Source organism: Bufo bufo, chromosome 7 (assembly GCF_905171765.1).
Source record: "Bufo bufo chromosome 7, aBufBuf1.1, whole genome shotgun sequence".
In the NCBI taxonomy this organism is placed as follows: domain Eukaryota; kingdom Metazoa; phylum Chordata; class Amphibia; order Anura; family Bufonidae; genus Bufo; species Bufo bufo.
The window spans coordinates 149,418,770-149,445,090 of NC_053395.1; the positions used below are offsets into that span (position 1 = coordinate 149,418,770).

The following is a 26,321-nucleotide window of genomic DNA, read 5'->3' on the forward strand; positions in this document are numbered from 1 at the left end:
GCTCTGATACATTGATAATAACTACAACCTCAATACTAAGGAAATCCTGAAAACATGACATGCTGGGGAGTTGTGAGGACTGGTGTTGAGAAACACTGCTTTAAAAGCATACCTACACTTTCAGATGACTTTTCAGACTAAGCTGCACTGTGTATATACATGAGGAGTAATAGGATATTTTTGATCGTTACATGACTTAACTGGAATTTTTTTGGGCAGCTTTCCCATCTGCAGGCTACATCTCTAATTATCAGTTGTCCCTGAGCTGGTAGCTGCACACAGTGATTACTCTGGATATTGGCTGGTGGTCATAATGTGACTGGACTGTGCAGTAGAACTACTAAAAGGTGCCTGCACGTGGTGCTGTCCATCTTCAGGATCTGCATATGAATTATTGCCAACTACCCTCCATCACATCCTCTAACCTAAACATATCCTCATGTCCAGACTAATAAGAAGAATCCTAAGCTGGCCTTATTAAACCTCACTGTAATTTTGTGATAGCCAGCTTATACTCTGCAGAGGTAGGTAGATCATCCACATAACCCAAAAATCCAGTCAATGTAGCCTGTGGCAAACTCACCCCCATACATCTCTTTCAACAGCTCGCAGACTCCTGCCCAAAATCCCTCCAACTCTTTACAAGTCCAGAACATATGAATCAAGTCGGCATCTGGGGCAGTGCACCATTGGCACTAAGTCTGCACGCAAACCCATTCTATACATAAGCTGTGGCGTTTTATAGACCCAGTGTATCGGAGATAGTAGTGAGTAGTGTTGGGCCACACAGAGACAATGTGGGTACTGCCCCCAAAACAGCATGCCATTCATCATCCAAAAGCGGCCCGACAACCTTTTACCATTTTCCTCTGAGCCCTGCAGGTGTATCCTTCAGACACTTATAAAGTAAAATACTATAGGCAGTACATATTAAGGGTCCATTCACACGTCCGTGTGTGTGGATCCGCAAAAAACGGACATCGGCGATGTGCATTCCGCATTTTGCGGTCCGCACATCGCCAGCACTTAATAGAAAATGACTATTCTTGTCCGCAAATGCGGACAAGAATAGGACATGTTCTATATTTTTCGGGAACGGAAATGCGGACCCGGAAGTGCGGATCCGCAATTCCAGGTCCCATAGAAATGAATGGGTCCGCAATTCCGTTCCGCAAAATGCGGAACGAAATTGCGGACGTGTGAATGGACCCTTAGGTACATGAGGACCGTGCTTGAACCACTAAGTCGAACAGTGATGTAAGATAAGATAAGATCCCTTTATTGTCACTGTACAATACAATGTAATGTTGTTTGGAGCAATCCTAGATGCCATGGACAGAGGAACAAGAACTGACATTTAAACTAAAAGTATTACACTAGAAAACAAAACAAAACATTGCACTAGAAAACATTACTATTCACAGTTTACAGCATATATACTGTATATAGCAAGAGCAAAGTAGGAAGTGCTTATGAGTATATATACACACTGATCAGACACTACTGCAGACAAGAGATAATCATGGGTTCATGAATGCAGCAGTCACTTTCAGTCTGTGGTAGTTTCTATCCTAGGAAGGGGCAATAATCTCTGAGCATTTAGGAGACTGATTGTTTTGGGGTAAAAGATGTTCTTCAGCCTAGTGGTGCGGGCATGTAGGGCTCTAAGACGCCTACCAGAGGGTAGGGGAATGAAAAGGCTGTGGCCGGGGTGAGTTGGATCCCCGCAGATAATTTTTGCCCTGTTGCTGCAGCGAGCAGTGAAGATGTCCTCCAGTGATGGTAGCTGAGTACCAGTGATTCTGCCAGCCATTCTGATGATGCGCTTGAGGGTCTTGTCCTCAGAAGAGCAGCCGGAGTACCACACTGTAATGCAGTATGTGATAACAGATTCTATAGTGCACCTGTAAAAATTGACTAGCAGCTGTTTTGGGAGTTGTGCTTTCTTCAGACTCCTCAGAAAATAAAGCCTCTGAAGGCCTGCAGATGCAATCGATCGTCATGACCATCTCCCGTTCCTGACACTGCAGCGTGTCTCAGCTACAAAATACTGATAAAATACTGTATGACATAACTGGAATTCCATTTGTAGCTGTTGAAAAGACTTAAGTGTCCCTTCATTATATCATTGAAAAACGTAATGGAGTCCCCGTTGTCCAAACTAAGAAGACAGGTTGGCATTAGCAGGAGGTGCTTCAAACCCACATGCAGTTGTGCATATATATAGGGGAGCAAATCCTGCACTTGTGCCCGTTGTCCCCAAACGTCCAATTTAAATACTTCCCATAGATGAGCATTATTCCAAATAGGAGTTTACTTTGGTCAGCCCTCTATCACCAACAGCTGTAGAAGCAGCAAGGTAGGTACCGCGGGGGATATTAACCAAATTTTTTGCGCTTCTAAAGCCCCTTGGACTGGCATATCTGTACCATATGCCTGCAAATTCAGCTGTCTAGAGTTAGGGAAAGTAATATTACCCTCAGCTTCCCAGCCCTGCATCTGTTGGAACTTAGAAAGTTTACATTTTGCCAGTGCTATTATGTTTTGTTTTTTGACATACGAAATCTCTGAAAATGCCCTCCATCCTTTTAAATACAGGCCTCGGAAGCCAGGCTGGAGCATTCTGTAAAACATACAGTAACTGAGGCATTAAAATCATTTTACCTAAGTTTGCCCGCCCCATATTAGGTAATGGTAACTCAATCCAGGTCTCCACCTTGCGCTTTATTCGTTCCAACATAGGCAAAAGATTCAGTGCACTATAAATCAGTCACTGCACGAGTAATCCATAGCCTCAACTTATCTACACATGGAACCAGCATATTCTCTAAGTGCCTCCCATCCTCCTGGGGTGATAAGAGTAAGGCTGCGTTCACACGAGCGAGAATTCCGCGCGGGTGCAATGCGGTAGGTGAACGTATTGCACCCGCACTGAATCCTGACCCATTCATTTCAATGGGGCTGTTCAGATGAGCGGTGATTTTCACGCATCACTTCTGCGTTGCGTGAAAATCGCAGCATGCTCTATATTCTGCGTTTTTCACGCAACGCAGGCCCCATAGAAGTGAATGGTGTTGCGTGAAAATCGCAAGCATCCGCAAGCAAGTGCGGATGCGGTGCGATTTTCACGCACAGTTGCTAGGAGACGATCGGGATGGAGACCCGATCATTATTATTTTCCCTTATAACATGGTTATAAGGGAAAATAATAGCATTCTGAATACAGAATGCATAGTAAACTAGGGCTGGAGGGGTTAAAAAATAAAAAAATAAATTATTTAACTTACCTTAATCCACTTGATCGCTTAGCCTGGCATCTCCTTCTGTCTCCTTTGCTGAACAGGACCTGTGGTGAGTATTAATTACAGGTAAAGGACCTTTGGTGACGTCACTCCGGTCATCACATGGTACGTCACATGATCTTTTACCATGGTGATGGATCATGTGATGACCGGAGTGATGTCACCAAAGGTCCTTTACCTGTAATGAAAGCTCACCACAGGTCCTGTTCAGCAAAGGAGACAGAAGGAGATGCCGGGCTACGCGATCAAGTGGACTAAGGGGAGTTAAATTTTTTATTTTTTTATTTTAACCCCTCCAGCGCTAGTTTACTATGCATTCTGTATTCAGAATGCTATTATTTTCCCTTATAACTATGTTATAAGGGGAAATAATACAATCTACAGAACACCGATCCCAAGCCCGAACTTCTGTGAAGAAGTTCGGGTTTGGGTACCAAACATGCGCGATTTTTCTCACGCGAGTGCAAAATGCATTACAATGTTTTGAGCTTGCGCGGAAAAATCGCGGGTGTTCCCGCAACGCACCCGCACATTTTCCCGCAACGCCCGTGTGAACCCAGCCTAATAGTGCAGATTTGGTCCAATTGATTCTGAGACCCATGTATTTCCCAAATTGTTAAATTTCTCCAGGACAGCCTACAGGTAGCCCCACTCGACACGGTCAAAAGCTTTTGCAGCATCTGATGACATTACTTTTGTGATGGCAAGACCACCGGGGACCGCCTGGAGATGAGGAAATAGCCGCCACAGATTAACTGCCGTGGATTTGGACGGCATAAATCCAGACTGATCCGGATGGATCACTGATGTGACAACCCCAGCCAGCCTGTCTGCTAGAACCTTCACGCCGGCGGTGAGCAACGAGATCGGCAGATAGGATTCGGGAAGGGTGGGATCCTTTCCTGGTTTAGGGAGGACAACTACCATTGTGTCATAAAGACAAGTGGGTAGGCGACCATTGACATGCGCTTCATTGTACACCTACAATTATTTGGGTAGCAGGCCGTCCACCAGTTGTTTATAAATATCTATCCAAAGTCTATCTGGACTCATTGCCTTTTCATTGGCAATCCCCACCACCAACTGCAATTCCTCTAACATTATAGGAACATGAAGCCACTCTCTCTTCCGCTGACAGTGACCGTAGGCTAATATTATTCAGATATCAATGAAGATCATTATCATCATAAGTAGGATTGCAAAGGCGTCCCCTGCTCTTCATACATCAGGGGCTTCCACCTCCAGCTCAGCAAAGTCCAATGCAGGGGATTCCACAGACAAGTCAGGCATACCGTCCTGGGCACCTCTGGCTGCATATATTGTTGTCCCTTCCAGATGAAAGTTATCAGCAACCAGCACAGGGGTGACGGGGTTTCTAGCAAACAGCTCCAGCTTGGAGGCCACTGAATGTTGCCGCTCCATGTCTCCCTCAGTGTACGTCACAGTATCGGCACCATCTTGGTATTCTGCCCCACTGCCTCCTTCTCCCCATCTTGGGCAATTCCTTCCCTTGGCCATATTTCAAGTGCAGCCCCACGGACCCAGGTGCTCCAGTACATGCAGGGAACTGCTCCAGCTATCGACTGCGGTTAGTGTCAGGGTAATACAAGGCTATTTTGCAGGATATATGCGGCAGGAGCTGCTCACTGCACGTCCGCTCGCACCACTCAATAGGCAACGCCCCCTACACAATCACCTTTAATATGTCCGATAAGAAACTTAAAAATAAAAAAAGATGATAATTACTCTTACCGGTAATCGGATTTATAGCCTCCACAACAGCACTAAGCAGGAGGTTACCCAGCCTCCCAGTAAATATTCAAGAACCTCGGATGACTCTGAAAGAATTTTAATTTGGGAAAAAACAAATACATGAATAAAATTTTAATCAGAAAAGATACAGTCAAGATAATTAGGGTGGGAAATCCCAGTGCCGTTGTGGAGGCAATACGGAAAATCCAATTACCGGTAACAGTAATTATCTTTTCTGTACGCCTCCCCAACGGCACTAAGCAGGAGGATTAACAAAGGAACAAGACTAGGGAGGGACTGCTGCAGACAAGACTTTTCGTCCGAAGGACAAGTCCCTGTTAGCCAAAACATCGAGTCTATAATGATTAAAGAAAGTTGATGGACTGGACCAGGTTGCCGCCTAGCAGATCTGGGACAATGAGAAGCGGAGGCATTTTCTGCCCATGAAGTTGACATTGCTCTAGTTGAATGTGCTTTCAAACTTGAAGGTGGAGAGAGACCTTTTCCTTTATAGGCCATAGAAATTGTCATTTTTATCCAGCGAGAGATGGTAGTTTTTGAGGCCCCTTGACCCTTGTTTTGCCCTGCGTATTGGACTAGAAGATGATCAGACTTCCTCAGATTTTTTGTGGCCTCCAGATAACTCAGGACACATCTCCGGACATCCAGGTGGTGAAACTTCTTTTCGGCAGCCAATTTAGCCTGAGGGCAAAAGGAGGGCAATGATATTTCTTGCTGGCAGTGAAATTTTGAGAATACCTTTGGTAAGAAAGAGCGCTCATTTTTCAGGTATTCTATCATCCAGAATATTAAGATAAGGAGGTCTACAGGACAATGCTTGTATTTCTCCTATTCTTTTCTAGCCGAGGTGATGGCTATTAGAAAATAGTTTTTTTTATGGACTGCTATTTGGACTTTAAGGGTACTCACTCTTAACCCCTTATTCAGACCTTTTTGCAAAAAGTCTAAAATTACCTTGATGTCAGGTGGTAAGGTGGGATTCCAAGAATTCCCGACAAACTCCATGTTCTAAGATAGATCTTAGACGTGACTTGTTTTCTGCTGGATAAAAGGGCGTTTATGACAGCATCAGATAACCCCTTTGATTTCAGGATAGATCGTTCAAATTCCAGGCAGTAAGATTTAAATGGTTGATCATTGGGTGCCGGGCCGGACCCTGTAAGAGAAGGTCCGGGATCTGAGGAAGGACCCAGAAATCCCCTTTGGAGAGACTTAGAAGCAGGGGAAACCACGATCTCCTTGGCCAATATGGGGCTATTAGAAATCACATGAGAGCCCTCTTCTGCTACCTTCATCAGGACACTTGGGATCAGTTGGATTGGAGGGAAGGCGTATAGAAGTCCCGCTGGCCAGGGACCCGAAAATGCATCCACTCAGATTGTCTTTGAACGAGAGGGAATAAAATTGATCTGTCTACTTGTTTTTCTTGGAAGCAAAGAGATTTAAGCTTGGAGGACTATCTCCTGCAAATTTCCAGAAAGATCGACTTGTTGAGACGCCACTTCCCTGGATTCAGTTTTTCTCTGCTCAAAAAATCCACTAGAGTTTTTTCTTCTCCTTTTAGATGGACTGCGGAGATTGATCTTATGTGCATCTCTGCCCAGGAGAAGATCTGGACCGCAATCTGCCAGAGGTTTTCTTTGTGCCCCCTTGCTTGTTTAGATATGCTACTGTGGTCCTGTTCGACAGGATTTTGACATTTTGTGAGTGGATGGTTGGGGAAAGCGCTTTCAGTGCCAGAAGCACTGCTAGCAACTCTTGAATTTGAGGATAGAGGGAGGAGATCTGGATCCCAGACTCGCTGTACTAGCTGATTCTTGCAGTGGGCTCCCCAAACGTAACCGCTTGCATCCGTTTTGATGATAACTTGATCTGGTGACCGCCATTGTACCCCCTGGTTCAGATTCTGTGGGTTTAACCACCACCATAGAGAGTTCTTTACTCGAGAGGGAAGAGTCTTGTCTAGTAAAAAAGCACTTCGGTTCCAGGACTTCAGGAGGAAGTTTTGAAGAATAATTCTGTGGAATTGAGTCCATTTGACTGCTGGCATTGTCAAAGTCATCAACCCTAGAATTTCCATGATTTTTCGAAAGGATACCTTCTTGAACAGACAAAATGATGAGATTCTTGCTAGAACATCCTTGTTCTTTTGTTGTGGAAGGAAGGACGTCATCTGATGGGATCCAACAGAAAGATTTTTCTCCTGCTCGGAGTCAGATCTGATTTGTCCAGATTTAGCTTCCAGCCCAGCGACTGGAGGGTGCTCAGCACTACCTGTAGGTGTTCTCGTAGTAGAATCTCTGATGACGCCGAGATGAGAAAATCGTCCAGGTACGGAATAAATATTATCTCTTTTTGATGAAAGACGCTTGAAATTTCTGCCACTAACTTGGTAAAATCCTCGGGGCTGACGAGAGGACAAAGGGTAAGACCTGGAACTGCAGATGGACAAGTTGGTTTTCCAAAGATTGCAAACCGAAGATACTTTCGGTAAATGGGCACATGATAGTATGCATCTGCCAGATCTAGGGTTACCATGTAGCAATCCTGGACAGAAAGAAGCAAAAGTGGTGTGCTCACCTGAGGCAAATAGAGGATGCACGGACCAAGGAACCTTGGCATAAAGGTGTATATCCAGTAAAAAAGAGAGGGGGGTCCAGCTTCCAAATAACGTGGAATCTTTTAATAATTCAGTGCAATAAAACCATGTACATCCAGGTCTACACGTTTCGAATCTTTAACAATATAGATCCTTACTCATGACAAGAAAAGGATAATGTGAACCAAGACTAAATAGTGGCCAGCTGAAAACAATTGAATTTCCACGCATTTGCCAGATTGTGACTAAACATTTGTCAGTCCTGCACACCGATAGTCAATGGTCTAACATCATTGGCGGGGTACTAAATGCGTAGCACGAAAGGCGACCACCCTAGGCAATAGTGTGAGTCCCTCTAGGTTTACTGAGGCTAACGCTACACAATCAACCTGGTTGAGATTCATTGGCAGTTTCAAGTGTGGTCACAAAATATGTACCTGCTGTACATTTATGCAGATTGGTGACCATATTTGTTCCACTGCTTTCAATAAAACCTTCCACATTAAACAATACATTAATTGCAATACTACATTTGTAGTGTATTGCATAACCTGTACTTTGTGCTGCCTCCAATACATTGGCTGCACTTCTAACAGTCTAAAAACTAGAGTCTGCAGACACGTTTCTGATATACCACATGCCCTGACCAGAAACGTCTCTGCAGCTAGTTCACACTATGCGGAAGTTCACGGAGGCAACACAAGGGGAAGGAAAGTTCATGGCTTGGAAAGAGTTAATCCTCCGGTCAGAGGAGGGGATTACAGGAAAAAACTGCTGAACAGAGAATCGTATTAGATTTTTCGGATGGGCTCCTGTATCCAGAATGGTTTAAAGACACAATTTAATACTACACTATTAATCCTGCTCATCTTTGTTTTCATTTTGTATTTATGGTTATATACCATTTGTTTTACAAAAGTTTTTTTTATCTGCCTTGATGTATTTTAGTTAACTCTATGGTATGAGGGTGTGGCTATGACTAATTGTGGCCACCTGTTTGTTTTCAGCTGGCCACTATTTAGTCTTGGTTCACATTATCCATTTCTTGTCATGAGTAAGGATCTATATTGTTAAAGATCCGAAACGCATAGACCTGGATGTAGATGGTTTTTTTTGCACTGAATTATTAAAAGAATCCACGTTATTTGGAAGCTGGACCCCTCTCTTTTTTACTGCATGTAGCAATCCTGGGTCAGCAAGTTGATGGTTGATTTTACTGTCTCCATCTTGAACTTCTTGTATTGGATGAATTTGTTGATATGTTTCAGATTGATAATAGCTCGGAAGGAGCCGTTAGTTTTTTTCACCGGGAACACTGGGGAATAGAATCCCCTCCCTGTCTGGTCTTGTGGCACTGGGATATATACTTCCTTTTCTAACAAAAGTAGAATCTGAACTGCTAGCAGATGATTATCTTCCTTTTTTAGCTTTTTGTTTATTAGAATTCTTTTACTTTATTTTTTTTATTTAGTTTTTTTTGGGGGGGGAGAGAACTCTAGCCCGTATCCTTGCCGAATTATATCCAGGATCCAAATAGAATCTGTGATTTCTTCCCAGGCTGTGATGAACCCTTTTAACCTTCCCCCCACAGGATCTCTGGCGTCATAAACTGGACTGCTTTGAGAATTTATCTTGGTTAAAGAGGAACCCCCTACACCTCTACCTCTAGAGGACTGCCAAGAGCCCGAACTATCTTTTCTTTTGATCCGACCTGCCCCTTTTCTGACTACGAAAGGAAAGTCACTGCTGAAAGAACTTTGTTTCAGAAGGGAACCCCTTTCTTCGGTCGGAAGCTTTTTCCCAATATGTTATCCAATACCGAACCAAAGAGTCTGTTTCCTTCACAAGGGATACCACAAAGTCTGCTCTTGGAATTTGATCTTAACCAGACAGACCTTCTGGCGGTATTTGAAAGAGCCGCAGATCTAGCGGACAACTTCACTAGGTCCACGGAAGCCAAAAATTTTGAGGCTTGTTAAATACCGGCAGGGAAGATAAAATATATTCTCTAGGGGTGCCTAAAATCAAACGTTCCACCAACTGGCTATCTCCTAGCCCTTTAAACATTTGATCTTGAATTGTTTGGGCTTCCTTTGATTCTTCAAAGTTCATGGTGGCTCTAATGGCCTTAAGGAGCGAATCTGTCTCCTCGATGGAACATAGGGTTCTACCTGCTTCATCTTCAGAAGAGATGGAATCAGAATCTGAAGAATCATTGTCTTCATCAAAATCCAAATCCATATGAGATTCCGGATTTGATCTGGATATAGATGGTTTCTGTGGTATAGCACCCATCTTAGATTCAATGGCTGAGCTAACCTCCTCTTTAATCAGAGTTTTCAAGCTATCCATCAGAGAAGGGGCCTCTTCTGACATGATTTTTTCTGTACACTTTTGACAAAGTGACTTTTTACTGTGACCTGCTAACTGTATTTTACAGATAGCACACTTCTTTAATGTAGGTTCCCCACTTTTCCTGGCATCTCTGCCCTGAAAATGTTAGAATTTCCCCTTACTATGGAGTAATGATTTAATGTGGGGAACCTCCACCAGGAAAAAGCAACATCCCAAGTGTATAATATAAAAATATTTCTCCCCAGATGAGGCTTACTGGACTGAGGGCCTTAGGAATGTTGGAAGACTTTTCAGGAGGCAGCAACATGCTTTCCTCAGGGTGCAGGATGCGATCTGTACTGCGCACGCCATCCTGATTCTATGCTGGCATTTTTTAAACTAACTTCCGGGTCACGTGGTCCGCAGCCGCACACCACGCCAGCGCAAATTCTCCCAGCCACGATCACGTGACCACCTCTCGCAGGACTTCGGCCTTTTGAGATCCTCGTGCCACCAGCATGTCTTCCTGCAAAGCTCCACAGGAGCGCAATAGCCCGGGGCTGCCCGAAGCGCAGGGTTTATGCCAAAACAAGCGGAAGGATCGGTATCTGGTCCCGGATCCCGCTGCTCTGCTTCAGCCCTCCTGAAGATCAGGGAATACTTACCAAAGGCTGAGCGATATCCTTAAGCAGGAGGGAACTCCTGCTAGTTCTCCACTTTGTCCCGAGGGACAGGAAACAACTGGAGAAGGTAAAGGGGAGGAGGCTTTTAAATCTTTGTTCTCCACGTTGTTTTCTGTCCCTGGGAGGCGGGATAACCTCCTGCTTAGTGCCATTGGGGAGGCGTACGGAAAAAATACTTATTGTTTACTTGATGATGGAATCCGCTCAACAACTTAGTCAATAGAGCAGAGTAATTCAGGGAAGATTAGAAAAGCAAGGTCCAACATTTTTCTTAGTTTTGTTATTAGGTAGTTTTGCCATGTGGTCTTAAAGGGGTTACTCAGTGGCAAAAAAATAAAATAAAAATTACTGCTGATTTTACAATTTAAAAATAAAGCACTTACTAAAATAGTTGTATTAGCAAAGCTCCTTTGATCCTCTATTTCAAGTCACATGATAAAGGAAGCTCCTTCCTGCACAGTGACATATTGACATTGCAGCTCATGACAGAGGGCTTCCTTCGCCATCAGTTTATGTTGGCATGTAACCAATCCCGTGAAGCAAAGGGCTGGCTTTGCCAATGAGTAGAGTGACTGTAGGAGCCCCTTGCGGTCAGAGTTTTTCAGCAAGCAACGAAACTAAGCCTTGACAGAGAAGTAGAAGTAAAAGAGCAGCTCAGTTTCAATACTGGGGGTTAGTAAGACCAAAGGCAAAATTTTATGGAAAAGGAGAAGTACACATGGCTGAAAGAGGGGAGGGGGTGAAGGTGTTTCGCTAATGTTTAGCAATTGAATAACCCCTTTAAAATACTCACTTTCTTACTTCCATATGAACACAAATATGATACAGTATGTTTTAGACATTTTGCTTTGCTAGATATAAATTGATTTTGTAGTCTCCAGTTAATCATAAGAGGAAACTGTTCAATAGAGTGATTATTTCCCTGCCATTTCACCTGCAGGTTCAGATGATCTTCTGGGTAAAAGGCAGTGGACTTCAAAGCCTGCTCACGTACACTACAGCAGGATTACAATTACTTAGAATAGCAACCCAGAGATGGTAACTTCAGAGATGGAAAAAGCCTACAGTCATCAGGTCACACGGGCTTGATTTTCTTTTTTCTTCTTAACAGAGGGGAATTGTAGGCTTCTGTTACCCTAACATTTATGGCGAGCATCTGGACAAAGTTTGTATTTAAAATAAATAAAATACTAGTGAAACGAGAATTTTTAGATGACTTATTTGTGGTAGAAAAAGTACAAAGTAAAGGGAACCTGTCACGTTGAACATGGTGTCTGCTCTGCAGGGAGCAGGTTATAGAGCAGGAGGAGCTGAGCAGATTGATAGATATAGTTTTGTGGGAAAAGACTCATTGCTGCTCTTTCTATGCTTTGGTGTCCAGTGAGCGATCCTAATCAGCAACTGACAACCTTCTCTGTATGACTGTGCATACAGATAGTATGGTTAGTACGTTGATTGCAATGGTCTAATGGTTTGCTAGTTATTGCTTAAAGGCTATGGACACCGTTGGGGGCAATTTTATATATTTTTTTATTATTGCATTGTACTCATAAAAGGTGAAAAAAAAACTTTTTTCAATTAGTCTTTATTAAAAATATGGAGCCCCTTTCAATGTACAGAGCCGAGATGCTCTATTAGCAGGATCTTAGTTTTCTCTCTTCCGTCAGGCATGGAGCTGACAGACTCCTTATCTCTGCTCTCTGACCTAATAAACACTCAATAAAGCTGAATCCTTATCTTACTGATAAGAATGTGGCTTAAAGGGGTTGTCTCACTTCAGCCAATGGCATTTATCATGTAGAGGAAGATAATACAAGGCATTTACTAATGTATTGTGACTGTCCATATTGCCTCCTTTGCTGGCTTGACTCATTTTTCCATCACATTATACACTGCTCGTTTCCATAGGAAAAAGCACAGGGCTAGGTGCACTCCTATGGTCCTGGCCACCAGAGAGGCAAGCGCTTTTTTTTCTATAGTGTGCTAGCACGACCATTGCTGCTGGATTGCAGGGTGGTTATAACCATGGAAATGAGCAGTGTATAATATTATGGGAAAATGAATCAAGCCAGCAAAGGAGGCAATATGGATAATCACAATACATTAGTAAGTGCCTTGTATTAACATTCCGTACATGATAAATGCCATTTTGCTGAAGTGAGACAGCCCCTTTAAATAGGTGTTTATGACCTCTTGGTAATTTAGATTCACACAGCTAGAAAAACTGTTAACCCTTTATTTTTAATAAAAGCCAACTGAAAAAAATATTTTTTTAGCCCAAAATAAAATGCTATCATAAAAAGAAATTGCCTCTGAAGGCGTGCCCAGCCTTTAAAGTTAAAAGGGTTGTGTCACTTCAGCAAACGGCATTTATCATGTAGAAAAAGTTAATACAAGGCACTTACTAATGTATTGTGATTGTCCATATTGTCTCCTTTGCTGGTCCTTTGCTGGCTGGATAAATTTTTCCATCACATTATACACTGCTCGTCTCCATGGTTATGACCACTCTGCAATCCAGCAGAGGTGGCCGTGCTTGCACACTACAGAAAATGGCACCTATGGTCCTGCCACCAGACAGGCTGGCACACCTTCCTGTAGTGTGCAAGCTTGGTCACTGCTGCTGGATTACATGATAAATGCTATTTGCTGAAGTGACACAACCCCTTTAGGTCACTATGTGCTAATTTTACTTGAAATGCCTTGGCCATGAGCTACTGTGAGAACTGCTGTGTTTGCCAAAATCAATAATAGTATAACATTAATGAAAAAACACAAAGATATAGATATAGATATATAAAATCAATTTAGTGACTAAAACCTACCTATAACAGCAGCGGTGTGGACAGGTTTAGGTGCAACAATGTCCCATCTACCACCTGAGGGATGTGTCCACTTCCCAACGTTTCTCTCGGAGAAGAAAGCATACTGCTGTGCTTGAGGCTGGCCAGTGGCCCAGAGAGAATGGAACAGTTGTCTCTCTTTCTCTATACCTCGTTGGTATGGTTTCTGGACAGCAGCTTTTACAGCCTCTATACAGGCTATGGGAGCCTGGGCACCACGATACTGCTTCTTCGCTTTCTCTATGGTGATGTCCAAGAAGTCGTCCATGTTGGGATTGGAAGGTAAATGGTTGGTGCTGAGTCTCCGCTTGCTCAAATCACTTCCTGAAATAAAGAAAGCAAAATGTAATTTTGTTCTCATCTATCAAGCAGGAAGGCATCCGATTGGTTCAAAAGCTATTCTGCAGCAGGAGAACGACCCCAAATACAGTTGCAGGAAAAAGTATGTGAACCCTTTGGAATGATATGGATTTCTGCACAAATTGGTCATAAAATGTGATCTGATCTCCATCTAAGTCACAACAATAGACAATCACAGTCTGCTTAAACTAATAACACACAAAGAATTAAATGTTACCATGTTTTTATTGAACACACCATGTAAACATTTACAGTGCAGGTGGAAAAAGTATGTGAACCCTTGGATTTAATAACTGGTTGAACCTCCTTTGGCAGCAATTACTTCAACCAAACGTTTCCTGTAGTTGCAGATCAGACGTGCACAACGGTCAGGAGTAATTCTTGACCATTCCTCTTTACAGAACTGTTTCAGTTCAGCAATATTCTTGGGATGTCTGGTGTGAATCGCTTTCTTGAGGTCATGCCACAGCATCTCAATTGGGTTGAGGTCAGGACTCTGACTGGGCAACTCCAGAAGGCGTATTTTCTTCTGTTTAAGCCATTCTGTTGTCGATTTACTTCTATGCTTTGGGTCGTTGTCCTGTTGCAACACCCATCTTCTGTTGAGCTTCAGCTGGTGGACAGATGGCCTTAAGTTCTCCTGCAAAATGTCTTGATAAACTTGGGAATTTATTTTTCCTTCGATAATAGCAATCCGTCCAGGCCCTGACGCAGCAAAGCAGCCCCAAACCATGATGCCCCCACCACCATACTTCACAGTTGGGATGAGGTTTTGATGTTGGTGTGCTGTGCCTCTTTTTCTCCACACATAGTGTTGTGTGTTTCTTTCAAACAACTCAACTTTGGTTTCATCTGTCCACAGAATATTTTGCCAGTACTGCTGTGGAACATCCAGGTGCAAACTGTAAACGTGCAGCAATGTTTTTTTTGGACCGCAGTGGCTTCCTCTGTGGTATCCTCCCATGAAATACATTCTTGTTTGGTGTTTTACGTATCGTAGATTCGCTAACAGGGATGTTTGTAAGACTTTGTAAGTCTTTAGCTGACACTCTAGGATTCTTCTTCACCTCAATGAGCAGTCCGTGCTGTGCTCTTGCAGTCATATTTACAGGACGGCCATGCCTAGGGAGAGTAGCAGCAATGCTGAACTTTCTCCATTTATAGACAATTTGTCTTACCGTGGACTGATGAACAGAAAGGCTTTTGGAGATACTTTTATAACCCTTTCCAGCTTTATGCAAGTCAACAATTCTTAATCGTAGGTTTTCTGAGAGCTCTTTTGTGCGAGGCATCATTCACATCAGGCAATGCTTCTTGTGAAAAGCAAACCCAGAACTGGTGTGTGTTTTTATAGGGCAGGGCAGCTGTAACCAACACCTCCAATCTCAACTCATTGATTGGACTCCAGTTGGCTGACACCTCACTTCAATTAGCTCTTGGAGATGTCATTAGTCTAGGGGTTCACATACTTTTTCCACCTGTACTGTGAATGTTTACATGGTGTGTTCAATAAAAACATGGTAACATTTAATTATTTGTGTGTTATCAGTTTAAGCAGACTGTGATTGTCTATTGTTGTGACTTAGATGAAGATCAGATCACATTTTATGACCAATTTGTGCAGAAATCCATATCATTCCAAAGGGTTCACATACTTTTTCTTGCAAGTGTATGTCATTAAGAACTATCTTCAGAGTAAAGAACAAGAAGTCCTAAAAGTTATGATATGGCCCTTTTTTTATATGCATATTTACTTTCTTATAAGAAATCTGCCTGTACTTTGTTTATGGCAATAAAGTCAAGATTTATTAGCATCAAAAAGCGAGTGCTGATCCACTTCTTGGATGAGCGCAGACACAACCGCTGCATCTAGAAAGTTTTTTTTTTTTGCTGGATAAGTCTTCTCTTCTTCACTTGGTCCCTCTCTCGCCTGGTCTTTCAGTTATTCTCTTTGCTGCAGGCTGTATAAAGCACTGGTGTAATACAAGTAATCGGATGCTCCTTCACCCCTGAAGCAGGGTGGTGACAGATGGAAACATCTCTTTCATCTCCCACAATTTCGGGAGGCAGAAAAATGACAGCATCTCATGATATGTTCTGCTGGGAAAGGAGAGCAGGTTGCACGTTGGTAGCTGCTAAGCAGTTCATTTCAGTCTCCTGTCCTGAGGAAAAATGAATGTTCCAAACAAGATGGTCTCAGTCCGTTCCTCAAACGCGATCACAGCTGCGATGTGCTTTAGTTTTCTGTCCCCTCTGGCAGAAAAGGAGAGATGTAGACTTCTTACACATTCACTCTGCTGCATTGTGGAAATTCCTAAGTAAGCTGTACTTTTTACATAAGTGGCATCATCTGCTGCCTGTCTCACCAGTGCCAACTTTCTATTGAGCCTCTCAATATTATTTGCAATTACTCCTGCAGTCAGATGAAGTTTTTTTTAATGCTAAAACCTTACGCCAATTTATGCCGCTGCAACATGTATTTTGAAAGGGGATGGCGGTATACTTGTATTTGCCATTTTCTTTAGTTATGCTAACTGTGGTTGCTGGCGGTCTCATCACTAGGACCCGACTGACCACTCAAATAAAGTCCCAAGTTACCTATTCCTTCTCAATGCATGACAACAGGGAGGAAGCGTTTAAATGGAGCAGTGGTCAAGCAATGTGCGGATTGACAAAGATAGCATAGCACTGTGCACAGCAGTTTGCAAAAAAAAATAATTGGGGGTCAGCCAGCACATCCAGTGCGCAGGTGCGCGTTGCCATGGCAGAAAGCACAAAGGCAAAAAAATATACAATGCAACAGCACTCTGCAAACCAACTAAAGTACAATAATGCCAAAATAATAGAAAGTATTCTAGTCCAAATGCTACGCTAATAAAATTTGAGATGCTTGGCAAATATATTTTGTACAAAATTATTTGGGCCCATCTGCCAACGTCAAGGCGATCTCAGTAAGACGGGAACCTAACACTAAATACCACATTAACTGGTGCCAAACTGGCCTCCGTTACATACAGGGAATGCAGGTTCTACATGCATGCTGAGCCCACATCGTATTATGCCACTTATGGTGCCAAATGGCCTCCATTATATTCAGGAGATGCAGGCTCCACATGCATGCCGACTGGCCTCCATTTTATTCAGGGAATGCAGGTTCCACTAGCATGCTGTGCCCACGCTATACTCCACCTTTTCTGGTGCCAAATGGCCTCCAATACATACAAGGAGAGCAGGCTACAGCTTTATAGCTACACTAATTAAAATCAGCCTATGAGGCAGACAGGTTAATCAGGAGTGCGCGACCAACGAGTCTGTGTCAGGTCATGTAGAACCTGCATTCCTTGTATGTAACGGAGGTCAGTTTGACACCCGTTAATGTGGTATTTAGTGTTCAGGTCCCGTCTCACAGAGATCGCCTTGACGTTTGGCAGACGGGCTCAAATAATTTTGTACAAAATATATTTGCCAAGCATCTCAAAATTTTTTGCGTCGCATTTGCACCACAATACTTTCTATTATTTTGGCATTATTGTACTTTATTTGGTTTGCAGAGTCCTGTTGCATTGTATATTTTTTTGCCTTGGTGCACAGCCATTTCTACAAACCCCGTAGATAATGAATGGAGAGGCAGGGTGCATACCTAAACTCCAATTCACTGTGGTCCTGCCCGTCTCGCCATTCCCTGCACATGCCTTGGAGGAGCAACCTCGTCCATTCCTGAAAGAGTGTGCTGCTGTCTGGGTCCAAAAGCACCCTTCTTTGCATCAGAGGTGCTTTCCTTCTGTGACTGGCACTCCTGGCTGTGCAGAGCTGGCAGGGGCTTAGCAGGGACACATGTTAAAAGCTAAAATAAAGAAACTTTTGCAGGAGGAAGGGAGACTGAGGAGAAGCTGGGACGGCTGATCAGACTACAGGCTCTGCCCCCTTTGTGTCCCCTGTACTGAGAGGATCCTGCCAACATATGAGGATGTAGCAGAGCCAGGGAAGTGCTATGGACCACAAACTGTGAGCAATCCCAGTGTCTGTGCTGTTCAGGGCCCCTCTGCACTGTGTTCTTATCACAGACATAATATTACAGCCAGAAAAACAGTTCAGGAGCTTTAACCCCTTGTGAGCTGTCAGTATGGCTGAGGTCAGGGATATCAGCAGCAGCAGTCACTGGTCTCACCATCTATAATTGTGTGCCCTCTCCTTCCTGCACTCTGTATATGGTGATATGTGACCCCCACACCACTGCACATAGAGATCCGTGACCCCCTGTACACTGTATACAGTGATCCGTGCTAACGGTTGGCCACGAGTGCCGCCGGAAGTCCGCTTCGGTTCCATTCACTTTAATTGGGACAGGTCGGAGATGCGGCCGCAGCAAAGCAAACATACCGAGAGGCGGATGGACAAAAAACGCAGATTGCTGGGCATCAGTTTATGTGAATGGGGCTGGAGCGGACTTCCGGCGGCACTCGTGGGCTAACATTAGCACGGATCCGGCAGGGGAACAGCCTGCCAGACCCTGCTAACGCCAGTGTGAAAGTAGCCTTAGTCGAGTGATGACAGACAGGAGGCTCCTCTCTATGTGAGCAGATCGATTTGTGTAAAATTTACTCAGAGTTTGTCACGGGGTTCCGAAGGTGCACTCGGTCCCCCATTGCCCGCAGAACTGTTGCTTAGCTTTTGGAATGAGGTTCTGTGTTTGACCTCATTCCCAGGGCGGCTTTACTAGCTGGGTGGCTCCTTGCTCCTAAGTCTGCCTTGAGCGCCGAGCTGATCACTCGGTGCTCGACTGGTTGGTCTGTCGGTCATGTGACGCTGGCCACGTCACATGACCCTCACTCCCCACTATAAATACAGGCAGCCTGCTGGCTACAGGTTGCCTGTTAATTTCTAGGTTCCTGGTATTTGTTGGACTGCTGAATACTTACCTGATCCTGTTCCTTGACCATCCTTTTGCCTGATCCTCCTGTACTGCGCATCCGTCCTGGTATTGTGACCTCGGCTCCCACCTGACTACTCTCTTATGACTCCTCTTGTACTTCTCTGCTCTCCTGGTATTTATGACCCCGGCTTCTCCTGACAATTCTCTGCTTGCTCCATTTGTACTTTGCAGCTTTCCTGGTATTGACTCGGTCCGTTCACGTGCTGTGGTTTGTCTGTCTGTCATCCCTGCACTTACTCCAAGTTAGGGATTGCCGTCCAGTTGTCCCCTGTCATTAGGACTCGCGAGGCAAGTAGGCAGGGCCAGGGGTAAGGGTGGAGCGCAGTGGTCACTTCCCTCCCCCCTGTGTGTGTGTGTACACGACCGTTACAGAGTTCTTGTGCAACAAAGATCTGTCCCCCCCACTCAACAGCCCCCTCCTATGGCAGTCCATGCACCTAAACAGAAATCTATCACAGCTCAGAGCTGCCGTGGATTTCTGGCTTCATTTGAGTCACAAAACTGGCGAAAATGAACATAAATTGGTTGGGGCGACTGGCCATTGTCACTTTTTATTTATTTATTATTTTTATTTTTTTAAAGGCACAGTTAAAAAGTCGCAAACACATAGTTTACAGTTTTTTTAACCCCTTAAGGACTCACCCCTATTTCACCTTAAAGGGTTTCTACCACCTCATTTGGACCTAATTAGCTCTCAGACACTAGCGATCTGCTAGTGTCTGATCTACCTAACCATGCTATTCTCAGACCTGTGTGTGGATCCATTTCACTAAAAAACGAACTTTTATTAATATGCTAATGAGCCTCTAGGTGCTATGGGGGCGTCTTTTTAGCACCTAGAGGCTCGGTCTACTCACATTGTATGCCGCCTCGCTCGTCCGTTAAGCCCACCCATCTCCTCTTGAATGCCATCCTCCATCTGAGCCAGCGGACGAATTCTCACGCCTGCGCCGTGCGCGTCTGTATTTGGCGCAGGCACAGTGAATGTCTGACCGCTGCCTGCACAGAAATCTCGGTCATCGGCACAGGCGCAGTGGAGATGTCTGTGCAGGGAGCGGTCATTTTTTGCAAATCTGACCAGTGTCACTTTAAGTGCTGATAGGGACCAGTTCAGATCTGAAGTCACTTTCCGAGGCTTACATAATAGAAACCACCCAAAAATGACCCTATTCTATAAACTACACCCCTCAAGGTATTCAAAACTGATTTTACAAACTTTGTTTACCATTTAGGTGTTGCACAAGAATTCATGGAAAATGGAGATACAATTTCAAAATTTCACTTTTTTGGCAGATTTTCCATTTTAATAAAAAAAAATTCAGTTACAAAGCAAGGGTTAACAGCCAAACCAAACTCAATATTTATGGCCCTGATTCTGTAGTTTACAGAAACACCCCATATGTGGTTGTAAACCGCTGTACGGGCACACGGCAGGCCGCAGAAGGAAAGGAATGCCATACGGTTTTTGGAAGGCAGGTTTTGCTGGACTGGTTTTTTTGACACCATGTCCCATTTGAAGCCCCCCTGATGCACCCCTAGAGTAGAAACTCCAAAAAAGTGACAGCTTTTTTAAAACAAAAAAAATGATGTTTTAGTGTCTCCATATTCTGAGCCATAGTTTTTTTTATTTTTTGGGCGATTGTCTCAGGTAGGGGCTCCTTTTTTGCGGGATGAAGTGACGGTTAGATTGATACTATTTTGGTGGGCAAACGCCTTTTTGATCGCTTGCTGTTGTACTTTTTGTGATGTAAGGTGACAAAAAAATTGTTTATTTAGCACAGTTTTTATTTTTTATGGTGTTCATCTGAGGGGTTAGGTCATGTGATATGTTTATAGAGCCGGTCGATACGGACACGGCGATACCTAATATGTATACTTTCCCCCCCCCATTTTTCACCAATTTTTTTTCAACTTTATTTGGGGAAAATTATGTTTTTGTTTATTTTTACTTGAAACGTTTGATTTTTTTGGGGGAAAACTATTTTTTCAACTTCTTTTTCACTTTATTTTTTGTCCCACTTTGGGACTTGAACTTTTGGGGGTCTAATCCCCTTTACAATGCATTCTAATACTTCTGTATTGGAATGCATTGGCTGTATGAGTAATACTGTGTGTATTACTCATACAGCTTCCAGCCTATGAGATCCAGGGGGCTGGATCTCACAGGTACGTCACAGGAAGCCATCGGGTCCCCATGGCACCGCCGATTGCTGCCGCAAACTTCAGGTAAAGCCGCAAACCGCAGGTCTGAATTGACCTGCGGTTTGCGGCGATCGCCGATAAGGGGGGGGGGTCACATGACCTCCGCCGCAATCTAGTTTTAAAGTTATGACGTACCAGTACGTCATGGGTCCTTAAGGGGTTAACACCGCTTTTCAGAAACAAGGGAAATGATAACTCTCCCCCACTCTATTCATTCTGTTCATGGCTTAAATCCAATGGTGCAACTAGAAATGACTAGGCCCCACAGCAAGTTTATGAACCCCCAGCAACATATGTATGATCCATTAGCATCATATTCCTGTGTTCTGCTGGGACTGGGGCCTTCCTTCTATTGCTATGTCTGTACAGCAGTTATTCACGGATGACCGAGTTATTGATATTATCTGAGGGGCTCTTGTCTCTATGGAAACAAGTCGGCCGGGATGTCATGTGACTGCTCCTCTGAACATGCTTGCTGCAGTGCATGCTGGGATTTTTACTTTCACTGTGCCGCTGCTCCTCCCACACAGCCGGTCTGAGGAGCTCCTCCAGGGAAGTGGGTCATGGTGAACAGGTTAGAAAGAGGATATATAGCCGATATGTCACATGATATAAATACTTCATGGTTGTGGCCATTGTCTGGGGCACTTTGGGTTTTTGATACTTAGGGTAGCCAACCTCTTTAACATTTTCCAAATGTCAATCTGAGGTCCCAAAATACTATAAAAAATAATAAAATAAAAAAATACAAGCAAAAAAAGGCACTGGGCTTAAAGGGGTTTTGCAGGAGAACAATATTTATGACCTAGCCTCACAATAGGTCATCAATATCAGATTGGTGGGGGTCCGACTCCCGGCATCCCCGCCATCCAGCTGTTTGAAAGTCCCGATACTCCAGTCAGCTCTGTGGCCTCCTCACATCATACTGAGCACAGCACGCTAGGATGGATAGTGGATTTTGTTGGTATTGCAGCCCAGGCACTTGAATAGGATTGAGCTGCACATGGGCCACATGACTGATCAATGTCACCGACCTAGAAAAAGGCTGCAGCACTCACTTGAGTGCCACGTCCTCTTCGAATAGCTGGCTGGTGGGGATGACGGCAGGTGGACCTTTAACGATCTGATATTGATTACCTATCCTTAGGGCAGGTCATCAAAATTGTACTCTCAGAAACCCCCTTTAATTATCCTTGACTAATTTTCAATCATATCCCTTCTCAAATCTAAAAGATGTGCAGAATGTAAAGCTGCTCCTTATCAAAAGTAACTTTTATAGAAACTAAATGGATAAAAAAAAAAAAAGAAAAAGGGTCATTAAACAAAACAATGAATACAGCTAAGACTGTATGATCCTATGAGGTGTCAGATCTCATGGGTTATAGAAGCCCGAAGATCCAAAAATGTAGCCACATAGGAGACAGACTCATCTCCATGGTTACTACACATAGAGTAAACATTTTAATAAAAGTGATTTGCCACACAGATGGGCTGTGGACAGCAATGAGATGTAAAAGTTAATGGCTGCTGATATCTTCCATTAGAAGGCATCCTTGAGGGAAATGCTGTATATTGTCTAAGAGCTGCATTCATTTTAGAAAATGACTGGGCCAAAAAAAAGTGACCTTACGTTTAAGTCAGGGTCTTCCCAGCAAAAACATGATGACATTCTTTTTAATCTACCAGTATGGCTTTGGTGTGTAGATGGAAACCAGAGCACTCGGTGAAAATACATGCAAGGACAGGGCAGACATACAAACCCCATGCAGATGTTGCTCTTGGCTGGATTAAAGCACCTGTTCTGCAAGGTAAGGGCGCTAACTACAGAGCCACCATGCTGCCCACTGGTGGCGATATATTAAAATACATTGGAATGTATATTACTTTGAAAGGAGTTGTCTTAGGGTTTCTGTGGGCGTGCAGGTCCATGAGGCCTCTATGCAAAAGATAGGACATGTCTTATCTTTGCCTGCAACATGCAGATTGCAGACCCGATGAAGTCAATGGGTCTGCACTTTAATGCGGGGTGCACACGGCTGGTGTCCATGTTTTGCAGATTCGAGGTGTGCGGTCGACTGTCATGTGAACAGAACTAGGGATGAGAGAATAGACTTCGGATGAAACATCCGAAGTCGATTCGCATAAATCTTCGTCCCGATACTGTACGGAGCAGGAGCTCCGTACAGTATTAGAATGTATTGGCTCCAATCAGCCGAAGTGATTACTTCGGGTTCGGTTCCAAGTGGTACCAGAGTTTGGGAAATGTTTTTTTACAGTACAAGTTGATTTATGAAGTTATTACGCGAAGTCTCATTGGAGCCAATACATTCTAATACTGTACAAAGCTCCTGCTCCGTACAGTATTGGAACGAAGTTTTATGCGAATCTACTTCGGATGTTTCATCTGAAGTCGATTCGCTCATCCCTAAACGGAACCTCAGAAAGAAGAAAAACCTCTATCCAAAGGCACTATTAGGACACTTGCATGTCAGAGTACCGGTCTCCCCCTTTACGAGCCATGGCAGAAAGCCACTAAACAACAGCACTCCCTCTGGTAACTTAAAGGGGTATTCCAGTTGGTTGAAGTTATCCCCTAATAACTATTAGATGGTGGGGGGTCATACCACAGGGACCCCCACTGATCACAAGAACAGGGAACCCTACCCCCTGCAGCCTCCCTGAAAAGAACGGAGAAGCTTATCACACATGCACGTGGCCGCCCCATTAATTTCTAAGGGAGTCCCAGAGATAGCCGAGAACGGGTGCCCCTGTTCTCGTGATAAGTGGGGGTCCCAGAACCCACCGATCTAATAGTTAATCCCTATCCTGAGAATAGGGGACAATGTCAAAGAACCGGAATACCCCTTTACAAGGGCGACCATTCATATAAATGGTCACTTATAATAATACATTTCCTCTGCATAGGCCACTGGAGAAGTGTACAGCGGGCAGTAACTCCACTGGCAAAACCAGATTTTGGCAGGTTTAAATGAAGACAAACTTGTTGTTATCGAGCGGCTTCTTTCTGAAAATAGGGGTCTTTGTGAAACCGCTCCTTTACATCACAGCTAGAGCCTCTCGCAATATTGTACACTGCTCAAAAAAATAAAGGGAACACTTAAACAACACAATGTAACTCCAAGTCAATCACACTTCTGTGAAATCAAACTGTCCACTTAGGAAGCAACACTGAGTGACAATCAATTTCACATGCTGTTGTGCAAATGGGATAGACAACAGGTGGAAATTATAGGCAATTAGCAAGACACCCCCAATAAAGGAGTGGTTCTGCAGGTGGTAACCACAGACCACTTCTCAGTTTCTATGCTTCCTGGCTGATGTTTTGGTCACTTTTGAATGCTGGCGGTGCTTTCACTCTAGTGGTAGCATGAGACAGAGTCTACAACCCACACAAGTGGCTCAAGTAGTGCAGCTTATCCAGGATGGCACATCAATGCGAGCTGTGGCAAGAAGGTTTGCTGTGTCTGTCAGCGTAGTGTCCAGAGCATGGAGGCGCTACCAGGAGACAGGCCAGTACATCAGGAGACGTGGAGGAGGCCGTATGAGGGCAACAACCCAGCAGCAGGACCGCTACCTCCGCCTTTGTGCAAGGAGGAACAGGAGGAGCACTGCCAGAGCCCTGCAAAATGACCTCCAGCAGGCCACAAATGTGCATGTGTCTGCTCAAACGGTCAGAAACAGACTCCATGAGGGTGATATGAGGGCCCGACGTCCACAGGTGGGGGTTGTGCTTACAGCCCAACACCGTGCAGGACGTTTGGCAAATTCGCCACTGGCGCCCTGTGCTCTTCACAGATGAAAGCAGGTTCACACTGAGCACATGTGACAGACGTGACAGAGTCTGGAGATGCCGTGGAGAACGTTCTGCTGCCTGCAACATCCTCTAGCATGACCGGTTTGGCATTAAGTCAGTAATGGTGTGGGGTGGCATTTCTTTGGAGGGCCACACAGCCCTCCATGTGCTCGCCAGAGGTTGCCTGACTGCCATTAGGTACCGAGATGAGATCCTCAGACCCCTTGTGAGACCATATGCTGGTGCGGTTGGCCCTGGGTTCCTCCTAATGCAAGACAATGCTAGACCTCATGTGGCTGGAGTGTGTCAGCAGTTCCTGGAAGACGAAGGCATTGATGCTATGGACTGGCCCGCCCGTTCCCCAGACCTGAATCCAATTGAGCACATCTGGGACATCACGTCTCGCTCTATCCACCAACGTCACGTTGCACCACAGACTGTCCAGGAGTTGGCAGATGCTTTAGTCCAGGTCTGGGAGGAGATCCCTCAGAAGACCGTCCGCCACCTCATCAGGAGCATGCACAGGCGTTGTAGGGAGGTCATACAGGCACGTGGAGGCCACACACACTACTGAGCCTCATTTTGACTTGTTTTAAGGACATTACATCAAAGTTGGATCAGCCTGTAGTGTGTTTTTCCACTTTAATTTTGAGGGTGACTCCAAATCCAGACCTCCACGGGTTAAAAAATTTGATTTCCATTTTTTTTTTTGTGTGATTTTGTTGTCAGCACATTCAACTATGTAAAGAACAAAGTATTTCAGAAGAATATTTAATTAATTCAGATCTAGGATGTGTTATTTTTGTGTTCCCTTTATTTTTTTGAGCAGTGTAAAAGAACTGCATTATCCTTTTGAATTATGGTAATAAAGGAGAGCAGCTTGCAATGCCTATGTAGGGGGTGAACCTGATGCTCTTCCTTACTGTACAAGCACTAAGGGTCCTTTTACATACACCAGTTTCAGCCCAATATAACAAGTACAGATGTAGCAAATGGTAACTTAACAGTTGCAGCAAACTTACTACAACAAAGCCATTGAAAGTCAGATCTCCGCTTCAACTGTGTGTTTAGTGCATTAAGTACCAAGCCAACATTTGCTACATCTGTAGATCACTGCTCATTTAAAGGGCCTTTTATAATCAGCGGATGCAAATTGCGTGGGGGACAAGCGAATGTTAGAAAAATCACTTGCCCCTTCTTGTCAGCGGCACATCTGGCATAATGTACTTACCGGTCCACATTCCCACGTTGGGGTTGGTCCCTGGGCAGCTGCATCCTCATCGCTGTGTTGGCAGGAAGACGCATCTAGGCAGTAGTGGGTCTGATATCACGGCAGGATTACGTGTACGGGCCAAATCAGATTCAGCACCAGCATTTCTTGCAAACTAATATTACTACCAGACCATGTGGGATGCTGGGTCACTCGGATTCAGAGCCACCATCCCATGTGGCATATTTAAACAGGCTACTGCTGTGGG

The 26,321-nt window shown here is 44.2% G+C and overlaps 1 protein-coding gene across 1 annotated transcript in view; it reads right to left on the reverse strand.

The window, feature by feature from the left end:
- The window catches only part of EHHADH (enoyl-CoA hydratase and 3-hydroxyacyl CoA dehydrogenase), an 85,216-nt gene that overhangs the window by 13,299 nt on the left and 45,596 nt on the right, over positions 1–26,321 (reverse strand). Inside the window, exon 6 of the mRNA XM_040439513.1 lies at positions 13,517–13,858. Coding sequence (XP_040295447.1) covers positions 13,517–13,858 — 342 coding nt within the window. The remainder of the gene's footprint in view (positions 1–13,516; positions 13,859–26,321) is intronic.